Source organism: Canis lupus, chromosome 17 (genome assembly GCF_011100685.1).
Source record: "Canis lupus familiaris isolate Mischka breed German Shepherd chromosome 17, alternate assembly UU_Cfam_GSD_1.0, whole genome shotgun sequence".
NCBI classification, from domain to species: domain Eukaryota; kingdom Metazoa; phylum Chordata; class Mammalia; order Carnivora; family Canidae; genus Canis; species Canis lupus.
The window spans coordinates 18,595,471-18,608,725 of record NC_049238.1 but is presented as its reverse complement, the minus strand read 5'-3'; the positions used below and the strand labels follow the sequence as shown (position 1 = coordinate 18,608,725).

Genomic DNA, 13,255 nt, shown 5'->3' with positions numbered 1-13,255 from the left:
GAGATAGCTATAATTTTCTTTTTATAGTTTAGGCATGGGCCAAATGGAAAAAACATGGACCAATTGTTTTGTATATAACTATAACCCAAAATCAATTTGAAGGGTACAACCACTGAATCATTTAAATGGACAAAAAACATCTGTTCTACTATTTAAATGCTAGCTTTGATATCTATGCTTGCTTTATTTTTTTTATGCTTACTTTAAAATAATATGCTATTTTATACTTTTTGTACTGTCTTCTCAAAGCCTGCTATTGAAAATGAAGAACTTCTTTATTATGTCCATGCTTTTTGAAAGCACTGTAAGACTAGAAAGAACTATTTCTAAGAAGGGCAAGGAGATAATAAAGGAGCCATAGCTTTTTCTTCTGAATGCTTTTATGAATTCCTTATTAATTTGTGTAATTCATGCTGTGCCTTTAGGTATTTACCAATGTAAAACTAATTTTCTAAAAGACTTTTTTTGTAAGAGGAAAACAGACTTCTAGTGTGTTTTGTCTAAGTGGCAGACTGGCTTGCTCTAGTGCAGTTGTTTTAAGTTAATAACAAGGGGAAATTGCTTCCACTGACAATTATGACCAGTCCCATCATTTGGATTAGTACATCTGTTAGCTGAATTTCATGACCTAAGGCTGAGTTTTAAAAATTTCAATTGTCTGGGGCGCCTGGGTGGCGCAATTGGCTGAGTGTCCAACTCTTGGTTTCCAACTAGGTCATGCATGATCTCAGGGTCGTGAGACTAAGACCCATGTTGGGCTTGGCTCTCAGCATGGAGTCTGCTTAAGTTTTTCTCTCCCTCTTCCTCTGCCCCTCCCTGGTGCACATGTGTGCACAAGCGCACTCTCTCAAATCTTTTAAAATATTTTAAACATTAAAAAATTCCAATTTGGGGGCACCTGACTGGCTCAGTAGAGCATGCAACTCCATCTCAGGGTTGTAAATCTGAGCCCCACACTGGGTGTAGAAACTACTTAAAATCTTTAAAGATTCTAATTGGCAATTTTGTGGCCTGTTACACTTAAGTTATAAGAACTTGAATTCTGGAGGATCCCTGGATGGCTCAGGATAGCGCCTGCCTTTGCCTTCAGCCCCATGTGTGATCCTGGAGTCCTGGGGCTGAGTTCCATACCGGGCTCCCTGCATGGAGCCTGCTTCTCCCTCTGCCTGTGTCTCTGCCTCTCTGTGTGTGTCTCTCATGAATAAATAAATAAAATCTTTTAGAAAAATAAAAATTAAAAGAAAAAGCACTTCCAATTCTCATTTCTTTTCCTCCATCTTGAAGCAGAGGAATATGGCCAGGACTTTCTGGAGACAAAGGGAGTAGATAAGTAGCCAAGATGTTATGGATGCTCATTTCTTTTCCTCCATCTTGAAGCACTACTCCTTAACTCCTCAGCAGAGGAATATGGCCAGGACTTTCTGGAGACAAAGGGAGTAGATAAGTAGCCAAGATGTTATGGACGCATATCATATGTATGACATAGGACATGTACCAATGAATCTATGTGGGAAACTAAGTACTAACCTACCAGCCTCTCCTCAATCTTAATTTCAAATCCTCACTGATAGAATAACCCTATGACTAAGAGCTTTTCTCACTTATGTCAAAAGAAAAATCTTAGCCACATTGCCCCGGACTCCTCTGACAAACACACAACCAGTAAGTGGGCTGATTTTAAAACCTAACTGAGGGGGATGGCTGGGTGGCTCAGCAGTTGGGCTTCTACCTTTGGCTCAGAGTGTGATCCTGGAGTCCCGGGATCGAGTCCCACATTGGGCTCCCTGCATGGAGTCTGCTTCTCCCTCTGCCTATGTCTCTGCCTCTGTGTGTGTGTGTCTCTCATGAATAAATAAATAAAATCTTAAAAATAAATTATAATAATAAAAACCTAACTGGGAATTCCCATAAGTTACAGTAAATATAGATGAAAATAAGCAGTATATGCATAAACAAGTTCAGAATCATACATTCTTTTCAGAAATCATACCCCAGTGTAAGAGCAAATCTAGATGAAACTAAGTAGTAAATATAAAAACAAACTCAGAATCACACATTCTTTTCAAAAGTAACTTCCCAGTGTGAGTTAGTATATGGCTCCAAGACCTAACCCACTTCATTTGTCCAGGCACAGTGTTCCTTTCCTTCTGGGCGAGGTGAAGGAACTTGTCCCTCTTAAGTCCAAACAAAGAGAGACTGCAAGGTCACATACAGTGCTCAAGTCCTATGTTGGGTTGCTAGGCTATGAGGTTTGAACACAATATATTCCTTCAGTTATTCAGAGGAGAATTCTGAGCCTATGAGGCAAAGGGCAAGTTAATACCTTGTAGGGCTGCTTAGGGGGTTGGTGGCAATTTTATTTAAAAACACGTTGAACAAGGCCCAGCATGTACAAAATTCACATCATAGCTATTATGTTTATTATCATTCCTGGCTATTTGGAAGGCTCCTTTCTACTCCTTCCCAAGGGCAACTGGTTTATGCAGTCCTTAAAGCACTTCCTTCCTATAATAAGGATGGACAGGAATTTGTCAAGCACAGAGCCTTTATTTTACATATCATTTCCAAAGAGGACATTGTGTAAGTCAGCAGCCAACAGAATTTGTAAGAGAGAAAGTGACAGCAAAGGTAACTGGCTCAAGTCCCTCTGTGTATACCATGTACATTTCACGTCTGAGCACCTTGTGTGTCTGGCTTAAGTAAGGCAGTGTAGATTGTGCGAACAAGAAATCTGTATTCTGTGATCAGAAATGGCTACTACATGCATCACGCAAAATGCACAACCTGAAATGTTTTGATCTGCAACCAAAGTTTCCTCAAGCAAAGATGTGCGTAAACGATGAACACATACAGAGCAACTTGGTCAGAGAATGGATGATGCTGTGGGGCAGTGACGTTAGCGCACTGATCAAGAGCCCCAAGCAGGAGGAGCCGTCCCAGTGGCAGAGCAGGCTGGGAGGGTGAGTAGCAGCCATCTCCAGCCACCTTGCGTTCTTTCCTGCCTTCACTCTAGGTTGAGCAGCTCCACGTCAAAGATGAGGGTGGCATTGGGAGGGATGACACCAGGGTGGCCCGTGGCTCCATACGCCACATCGGGGGTGCAGGTCAGCTTCGCCCTCTGCCCCAAGCTCATCTAGCAGGGATGGGGGCAGATGGGAAGAGGAGAAAGAGGACCCAGCTTGATTTAAAAGAAAAAAGTAAGATAACTATGGCATTTTCCCAAACCATCCTCAAGGTAACTCTGAAGATCTGAGATGAATTTTCTATGTTCACTTCATACTGAAGTGATGCAGAACTCAGATTCTGCCTCAGACCAGCAGAGACTTCACTGTAGGACAATAACATCCACAAAGTAGTCCCAAATTCATTCATGCAACGACCATTGCTGGTTATTCAATTAGCGCATGGCCCCAACACTTCGATTTGTTCATTATTGTTCCTGACTCTCTTCCAAAAGAACCTAAAGAGGGTGTATAGAGAGCGCATGTACTGTACACTTTCCAGGAGGTAACAAGAGCAGTCCATTAAAGACATGAAGCAATCAGAGGCCATCACAAGGTCGGGAAGGCTAAGAGAGCTACTCTAACAGAGCATGGTCTGTCCTCAGAGACCAAGGGAGAAGAGCATGAACCAGGGCTCATCCCAGCAGTCATCAACAACACCTGGCGCTTGTGGGACAACTGGTGAGATTTGAATAAACCGATTTTTAAATTTTGAATAATAACCAACTCAAAAATTTGAATGGATCACTTGATAGTACTGTATCCATGTTAATGTGCAACTGATCACAAATTAATGTAACCTGATCATTGTACTATGGTTATGTAAAATGTTAACATTTGGGGAAACTGGGTAAAGAATATATGGGAACTATTTCCGTGATATTTTTGCAAGTCTGAAATTGTTGGTTTTTTTTTTTTTTTAAGTTAAAAACAAACAAAAAAAACCACCTTGGCCTCCCCCATCCCAAGTCTCCTGCTGCGTCAGTCCCAGACAGCTGGTAGCTCACAGCCCTCTGAAGCTAGTTTTGAGCAGGCCTGGAGGGATGTGCATGGAATGAGAGACCCCAGTGACTTAAAGGGGTCATGCTGGCAATGAAAGGGAAGGGGTGGGGGGCACAAAGCCAAGGACTGAATCTCGATGGTGTAACCATGCCCCGGCAGTGGAGTCAAAGTGGCAGCGGTCTGTGATAGGTCAAGAGCAGCGTACCGAGTCCGGACTCTTGACTCCTCAAATCCCCCCTAATGATTAGAATTCCCATCCTACCTGGGCTGCACCCTCTTCAAAACCCTTGATGACTTCCTGTTTGCCAATTCTGAACTTGAAAGGTTTGTTTCTGTCTCTGGATGAATCAAATTTCTTCCCATTTTGGAGCATTCCTGTGAAAGCAAGAAGAGGATGGAGAAGAGCTGTGGTCATGAATTAACTCCCAGGTCTGGGTCCACATGTCTAAAATGGAATTTCTGTTCCGCACAAACCAGTGCCTCTTCTCATCTCTCCACCAGTTCTGTTGCCCAAGCAAGCAACCCGGATACTTCTCTCTGCCTTACCCCACATAGAGCCTATCACTAAATCCTTCATCATCTCTCTACCTCCTCCATTTCTACTGCCACTGGCCTGTGACTGTACCATGTCACCATCATGTCTCACCTGCATAAGGAACGCCCTCTAACTGGTCTTTCTACTTCACTCTCACTCCTCCATTCCAGTCTCCACACTATACCCAGAATGACTGTCTTTTACAAACATATATAGGATATTACTCCCTTGCTTACAATACGTCAATAGCTCCCTGTGGCAGCTTCCAAATGCCTACACTGTACTTCAAGACCTGGAGACTGCCTGCCTGATAACCTCTCTCTGCTCTCCCTTGCCTTTCCTTCCCACCATGTCCTATTCAGGTCACACCTTTCTCAAATACCTCTGCACTGTACAACCTTTACTGGTTTTCACAAGGTCCCCCAACATATAAAACCCAAAGGCCTTATCACCCCTCCTGCAAAGAACAGAGCGAAGTGACCCAGTCATTGGTGGACCCCAGGAAAAGGGCCGGTTTGAACCAGAAACACTGATGCTGTCTCCAACAGTAGGGACCATCCCTGAGCTTCCAGGGGTAGTTGCTTTGTCATCTCTGAAGTACAAATCCTGTGTTATCCTTGCCGCCTAAGGCTCAAGAGCTGTGTTTCTGTTTTTAGTTCTTATTGGTGATTGGCTCAAAGATCAGACCTTCTGTAAACAATGGTCTTCCAAATATTTCTCCCTGCAGCCCTCAGACCACAACAAAAGGCAGTTTGAGACCACAGAAAGATCTGGCCTATAGATTGGATTCTGACTTCATTCTGGCACAAAGTCATTGTGTAAAGTTAGGCAAATCACTTCCTTTGTCATGGCCTCAGATTTGCCATGTTTAACATGGGAGGTCTGGATAAGCTTAGTGTCTGAGCATCTCTGACTCCACTTCCTAATTCCTACCATTTAAATGTATATAAGGGAGAGTCTCATTTTCTTGCTTTCTGGGTATAATGAATTGGACTCTTGCCCTAGGTATGAAATCAAGCAAAGGAGAAAATCCTGTGGCTACACAGATGGATACTAAAGAGATCAAATACAAACTCATGCACAAATACAGGTTGCTAAGATATTCAGACACACAGAGATACTCACGGGCACTTATGCACACACATTCAGAAGAAAAATCCTAATGGTGAAACAGATGCTAAGAAAATATTTAAGTCCACGAATCTACATCCATTCACACAGACACATACTTGGACAAATACACACATATGGATAAGCACACACACACACTCCCTTTGAAGAGTGGCTTTCTCATTCCTCAATTTTTTCAGGTTTCATATGACTCAATATACTTCAGACCATATACAGTTATCTACTGCTACAAGTTCAGCCAAAACCATGCAGCCCAGAAACAGACCCACATATATATGGTTACCTGATTCAACAAAGGTGTCACAGCATTGCAACAGATAAAGGATTTCTTTTTTAAGATTTTACTTATTTATTCATGAGAGACACAGAGAGAGAGAGAGAGAGAGAGAGGCAGAGACATAGGCAGAGGGAGAAGTAGGCTCCTCACAGGGAGCCCGATGTGGGACTTGATCCCAGGACTCTGGTATCACACCCTGAGCCAAAGGCAGACACTCAACTGCTGAGCCATCAAGGCATCCCAGGATGATTTCTTTTTTTTTAATTAATGTTGCTGGGTCAATTGCATATCCATATGGAGAAAAAAAAATGAATCTTGACCCCTATTTTATGCACACACAAAAATCGATTCCAGAGGAATCACAGACTTAAATATGAAAAATAAAATAATAAAGCTTTACAAGATAATAAACAGAAGAATGTCTTCATGATCTAGGGACAGACAAAGATTTCTGAGCTGAACACAAAAGTACTAACTATAAGGGAAAAGATCGATACATAAGACTTCATTAAAATTAAGAACTTCTATTAAAAAAATGCCATTAATAGAGTAAAAAGACAAGCCCTGGCATGGAAAGTGATTAGAATCAGTACAGCTGGGATCCCTGGGTGGCGCAGCGGTTTGGCGCCTGCCTTCGGCCCAGGGCGCGATCCTGGAGACCCGGGATCGAATCCCACGTTGGGCTCCCTGCATGGAGCCTGCTTCTCCCCCTGCCTATGTCTCTGCCTCTCTCTCTCTGTGACTATCATAAATAAATAAAAATTAAAAAAAAAAAGAAAATATATTAAAAAAAAAAAAAAGAATCAGTACAGCTAACAAAAGACTCATATCCAGAATATATAAAGAATTCCTGGGGTGGCTGGGTGGCTCAGTTGGCTAAGTGGTTACACATCTGACTCCTGATTTCTGCTCAGGTCATGATCACAGTCATGATCTCAGGTCGTGATCTCAGGTGAGACTGAGCCCTGGGTCAGGCTCTGCTCTGGGTGTGAAGCCTGTTTTTAAGATTCTCTCTCTTCCTCTTCCCTTGCCCTTTCCTCCTCCTCCCCTGTCTCTCTCCCAAATAAATAAATAAATCTTAAAAAAAAAAAAAAAAAAACCACTCTCACTGACATAATATTGAGTAAAGTAAGACAAACCCAGAAGAATACATACTCTATGAGTCCACTTATATGATATTTAATAACAGGCCAAGCCAATCAATGGAGACAAAAATGTGACTGCTGGTTACCTTCAGGGAGGTGTAATGACTTGGGGGAGGCATGAGGGAGATGCCTGCAGGTTCTGGAAGTGTGTTGATCTGGGTGGTAGTTACAGAAGTGTAATCACTTTGAAAAATTTCATGGAACTGGACATCTTGGATTTCTGTTCTCTACTGTATTTATATTTAATTTAAAAATTTACCAAAAAGTCCCATACTGTCTCTGGCTGGGTTTGATGAGATGATCCCCCTCCCCAAACCAGAGGCACTCATGGCTCTTAGTGTTTAACGCACATTGCCTGCTCTCTGTATCTACTATGAAAGTCTTTGTAAAAGGGTGTTGTGGTTTTAGTAACTTGATAAGTACGAGTCTGTCTACAACATGTAGAACAGATAAATCAATTACACAGGTCAGAGGCCCCAGAGGACTCATGGTAATTAGGCCACATCACCGGGAGATAAAACAGCTCTAGCGCCCTGACGTCAGCGACCCGCAACACAGCTGTTGAGAAATACCCACACTGTCTGCCTAGATTTAACCTGGCACTTCACACTGGCCCAGAGAACTGCTAAAAATGGCCCCATCTGAATACGTCCTAGGAATTAAACTGGCCTTGCTGTCTGCTAAGTGGCTGTCACCAACTTTGCCACATTGGGAAACAGGTCACAAGGCAGAGCACTCGCCCCTCTTGGAACAAATACCTGCTCGTGATCTTCCTGCCAGCAGTCCTCAGGAACTCCAACTAGAATGTTCCTCAGCCCACCTGATCTTCCAATACAGAGCATCCAAGAGGGATCAGCGAGATGTGGGCCCTCCTCCAATGCCCACAGTACCCTGAGACAGGCACTGCTGTCACCACCACCCGCCCTGGCTCTCACACTGCATCAGAGCCTCTGGATCACTGGTCTCCCCCACTTCTCATAGCCCCAAAGAAGGAAGGAATCCTCTCTATTCATCTGTGTATCTCCAGTGCCCAGCATAGCATCTTGCACACAGTAGGTGCTCAAAAATAGTAGGAGAATTGGATAGTCTATTTTTGAAAAAAGAAAAGAAATGCTGAGGAGACCAGGGGCCTCCTCTTCTCTAATAATATTGTAGGAGTAAAAAGGAGTCCGCAGGGAAGATCAAGTCTCTCAAAGCTTTAAGAAGGGATTTCTAAATATCAGACAGAACCAGGAAGGCCGGGCTCCATGCTGCCCACAACAGAGGGAAGAGAATGGAGGTGGCTGGCTCAGTTAGAGGCTAGCTCCAAGGATGGTACAAGTGTGGAAGGGGTAATCTTGCAAGCCTCCTTTCCCATGCCCACAAGACTGACTTGAGAAGTGGGGGACAGCCGGTCAGAGGGAGACTTGGCTCTCTTAGGGTTTGGGCCTGATCCAGGGAGCAAATATCTCTGGAGGGGAGTATCAGAAGAGGGACCTCTTTGGGAGGGGGAGGTCTGGGTGAAGTCTGAGGGAGCAAAGCCTACCTGTGTAGTGCACCACACACGTCTGTCCCTTCTTGGGGAATGTCCTTCCTGCAAGGAGACATGAGGGCAGATGAATGAATAACGTATTGGAAAAAGTCACCTGGGACATTCAGCCCAGAGGTCTGGCCCACATTCCCCTCCACACCAAGGAGATGCCCATGGTGCTAGTTCTGGCTCTGTGCCTTGTATGAGCCAGATCAGTCACTTCACCTCTCTTTATGTGATTTGAATTTTATTCCCTTGGGTTCCTCAATTCCACTCTCTCCTCATTATTCTCCTTTCTTTGATTGCTCCTTTTGCTTTCCTTCATCCATTCCACAAACATTTACTGGACTAGATTCCAGAAACAGAGCAATCTATGAACTCATGGTGAAGTCAGGGAAAGAGACACATAAATAAATGATAGATTATAATGCAGGATAATGACTGCAATCAAGGATTAATAAGCATACTCATTCACAAATATTTACAGAGTACCTACTATATATAAAGCCTGGGCCTAACTTCAGGGCTACAGTAGTAAACCAAACAGACAAGATACCTACTCCTTTGGAGTTACATTCTAATAGAGGGAAACAAACAGGACTCAAATAAACAAGACAGTTATAAATTATAATAATTCTCTAAAGGAAATAGACACAATGACAAGTTAAAGAGAGACACACAATGAGGGCGCCCGGAGGATCCCTGGGTGGCGCAGCGGTTTGGCGCCTGCCTTTGGCCCAGGGCGCGATCCTGGAGACCCGGGATCGAATCCCACGTCGGGCTCCCGGTGCATGGAGCCTGCTTCTCCCTCTGCCTGTGTCTCTGCCTCTCTCTCTCTCTCTCTCTGTGTGACTATCATGAATAAATAAATAAAATCTTTAAAAAAAAAAAAAAATGAGGGCGCCCGGGAGGCTCAGTTGGTTAAGCATCTGCCTTGGGCTCAGGTCATGATCCCGGGTCCTGAGATTGAGTCCCACATCATCAGGCTCTCTGCTCATCGGGGAGTCTGCTTCTCCCTCTGCCATCCCCAACCCCCACTCCACCCCATGCGCTCACACTCATGCTCTCTCTCTCTCTCTCTGTCAAATAAATAAATTAAGTCTTTAAAAAGAGAGAATAAGGGAGAGAGACACAATGGACAGACCACTTTAGAAAGGACCATCCAGGATGGCCTCCAAAAAAAAAGGTGACATTTGGGCTGGATCTTGAAGGATGAGCAAAATGCTGGGAAAAGCACTGCAGGAAGAGGCAGCTGCAAGTGCATAGACCTTGAGGTAGGAATGGATTGGAGCATTTGCAGAATAGAAAGAAGAAAGCTGGGTGACTGGAAAGAAGGGAGGGAGAAGGAGACAAGTAGGAAAGAGCAGGATCATGCAGATCATGCCAGACATTGGACATCGTGGAGCTAGATTTAACTCCAAGCGCAATAGGAAGGCACTGGAGAGTTTTAAGCAAAAGGATGACATAATCTGAATTAAGATTTTATAAGATCACTCTGGCTGCTGCCTGTAGGATGGACGATTAGGCGCCTGTTGCAATAATCCAGACAGGAAATCAATTATGGCTTGAATTAACGTGGTGGCAGCAGAGAAGAGAGCAAAATAGATACGTTTGGGAAACGGGGCTGACAGAGTACACTAATGGAACGGAGATGGGGTCCAGGAGGAGGGACAAGGAGAAATCAAGTACAATGCTTGGGTTTTCAGTTTGGGCAATTGGACGTATGGTGGAACGAACTAATTCCAGGTGGGGAAGACTGGGGAGGAGCAGATTTGAGCAGTTGGCAGTCTTGAAATGCCTATTAGACATCTGAGTTTATATTGCAAGTAGGCAGATGGAGGGTCTGCACTGGAGGTATAAATCTGGGTGGAATTTAAAGCCACAGGCCTGGATAACAAATCTTTGGGAGGCAAACAAGTGAGCCAACATGTAGAGGACTCTGTGGGAGTCCAGGAAAGCATCAGAGAGGAGATAAGGTTAAACCAGATCTTAAGAGATGACTAGTTTGCCAGAGGAAGTTAAAGGAGATAATCTGGGAAGAACTGATGACACATTCAAAGGCCTGGAGTCTAGCACTAGTGGGATCCCTGTCTGGCTCACTGCTGTTAACCCCAGGGCCTAGCACATAGTACATGTTCAATAAATATTTGCGGAATGATTGATGTGTTTTAACAACTTTGCAGGAAGCTTGCTGAAGCTACAGAAAAAGGTGGTAGTGGGGGTAGGGGCTGTAGTAAGAGACTGCCCTAGTGTGGAAGGTAAGACCAGGCTAGATTACTATCTGTCTGAGAAGAAAATGGAAGATTCATTAAAGCACAAGGCACGGGGATAAGGTAAGAGGGGAGCAGAAGGGAATGGGAACCTAAAATAGGCATTTTAAAGACTCCTCAGGCTATGGTGTGGAAAATAGGTAGTGAGTTAGGGAGGCCAGATGGAAGGCAGAGAGGTCAGACTGGATGTGTGGAGACCAATGTAGAGGATGTGCAGAAAGCCTGATGAGAGACCATCATCTGAACCAGGGCAGGGGCTAAACGGATGTAGCCTAGAGAATTTCAGCAGAAGGACCAAGTCCTACCAGACTTGCTGCGGGGCTTCACTTAGAATGGTGCCCCCAGCCTAACAATACAGTAGCTTGGCCCTTCTATGCCTTCTTGACTCAAGGGTTTAGACTGTTAAAGCAGAAGGCCAAAGTTTTTTCAGGCTTTCTCGAAAAATCTAATCTCCCTCAAAAGAAAATGGCCCTTGTCCTTGGCCAGAAAGGGAGGATAAGCAGAGAAAACTCTAAAGGCTACTTTGAGTCAGGGGAAAAGAGAAGAGGCCTCCAGCTCCCTGGGAGATCTCAATGGCAATTTCCCTGGGGTGTGACAAGGTCTCAGAGAGATGCTTCCTGGGACCCAGCACTATTGTTCTCAGTGGGGGCAAAGAAGCCTGTACCTGCAGGGTGACAGGGATCGGGACTGGGACCTCTAGGGACCACTGCCTTTTAACAAGGAGGGTGGCCTAGAACCAAGAGGTCTTCCAATTTCCTAGAGAGGGTGGGGGTTGTCAGACATGTCTCACATGAAGTTTGTCTGTCAAATTCTGCAGAAACGGGGGCTCTGGACTGGATTAAGTGTCATTTAAAATTTTTTAAAATAAGCTATTCCTTGCACATCCAGACCCAATTATACAAGAGATGTCTGGCTGGGGAAAGTGAGTGGTGCCGCTCCTGACGGGGGGGGGGGGGGGGGGGGGGGGGGGGCAGGGAAAAGGGAAATACAGAGGAGTGCTTGGGCGTGGGGAGGACAAGGAGCTCGAGTTGTTTTGGACTCGCTGAATTAGGTTTCCATGGGACATCCAGGTAGAGGTCGAGCAGCAGCTGGATAAATGGGTCGGAGATCTGGGCTGGAGGCTTAAGTTTGGAGGCCATCGGTTTGCAGACGGTAATGAAAGCCATGGGAGTGTACAGGATGGCTGGAGAGGCGGAGTGGGGCGGGGAGGATAAAGCAGGATGCAGAGGCGGCGGAGGGAGCGCTTCTTCCTCGCAGACGGGCTCGGTCCCCCCACAACGTCTCCCCGCCCAGCCCACGGGGGCCGCGGGAGCCGAGGCCCTCAGGGGGGCGCGTTGGAAACGGGTTGCCCCAAGAAGGGAACCCTTCCAGCGGTCCCCGGAGCTCACCTAGCAGGGCAGGGAGAGCAGAGCCAAACCCCTGCCCTGGGAAATTAGCAGCGGCAGACAACTGAGGGGCTCCCGCGGCGGCGGCGGCGCCCGAGGCCCCCGGGGCGGTGGCGGGCCCAGACCCCCGCCTGCGGCCGCCGCCTCCGACGCCCTAGGTGAGCCGGCGCGGGGAGGGGGGCGGAGGGTCGTCGGCCAGAGCTCCGACAGTGCAGTCTGGGGTCTCCCCCGCCGCCCCACCCTGCGCCCGCCCCCGCGTCCTCACCCTCCGCGCCACCTCCGACCCAGACCCCCGCCCGCCCGGCTCCGCCCCGGGACCCTTCCTCCTCCCCCGGCTCCGCCGCCCGGTACCGTCTCCCGGGGAGATGGTCTCGATCTCCACGCCCATCGCAGTCCCACTGGCCCCGCCTCTGAGGGTCCCGGCTGCTGCCCCGACCCCGGCTCGGCTGCGGCTCCGGCTCCGGCCCCGGCCCCGGCCCCGCTGGCGCTCCGGCTCGCCTCCCCGCCGCCACTGCAGAGCCGGAGGAGGTGCGGCGGGAGTCGGGACCTGCGCGGGGAGGGGCCACGGGGAAGGGGGCGGCGGGGCGGAGCGGGGCGGCGCGGAAAGGTGGGGTCGGCTGGGGCGGGGCCCGGGGAAGGGACCCCGGCGCCGCGGCTCCCGGGCCTGGCCGGGCCGACCGTCGTTCACGGGGGTGGGGGGGGACGGAGGGGGAGGCAGAGACCCCCGCGCATCTACGCACCCGCCGGTGCAGCCACCCCTCTATGCATCCGCTCATCACAGATTTATCTAGCATCTACTCTGTGCTAAGCTCTGGGGAGTCAACCCGGTCCCACCGACTAGGCGAAAGCCAGCAACTAAACCAACACTTTAAATAGATGCGCTCACTGCCCTGGAGTCCAGAACGTTAGGGCAGCACCCGTTAGGGTACTCGCCCTGGCTCGGCTGCCGGACTGTAGGAGCAGCCTGGGGGTGCGCGCGGGCGGGGGGAGGGGGCGGG

General features: G+C 47.3%; 1 protein-coding gene across 5 annotated transcripts; it reads right to left on the bottom strand.

Moving 5' to 3' along the window:
- Positions 1-2,527: 2,527 nt before the first annotated feature.
- Positions 2,528-13,215, bottom strand: FKBP1B (FKBP prolyl isomerase 1B). Of its 5 annotated transcripts, none has more exons than XM_038560915.1 (4): positions 13,123-13,215; positions 8,618-8,665; positions 4,267-4,379; positions 2,528-3,133 (listed from the first exon to the last, which is right to left on the bottom strand). In XM_038560915.1, the coding sequence occupies exons 3-4, from the start codon at positions 4,375-4,377 to the stop codon at positions 3,005-3,007; spliced, it is 240 nt and encodes a 79-aa protein (XP_038416843.1). In that variant the 5' UTR covers positions 4,378-4,379; positions 8,618-8,665; positions 13,123-13,215; the 3' UTR covers positions 2,528-3,004. The 5 variants fall into 5 exon arrangements, with proteins under 5 accessions (XP_038416843.1, XP_038416840.1, XP_038416839.1 ...); XM_038560912.1 differs by lacking the exon at positions 13,123-13,215 and adding an exon at positions 12,998-13,103; XM_038560911.1 differs by lacking the exon at positions 13,123-13,215 and adding an exon at positions 12,609-12,771.
- Between the last annotated feature and the right edge of the window lie 40 nt (positions 13,216-13,255).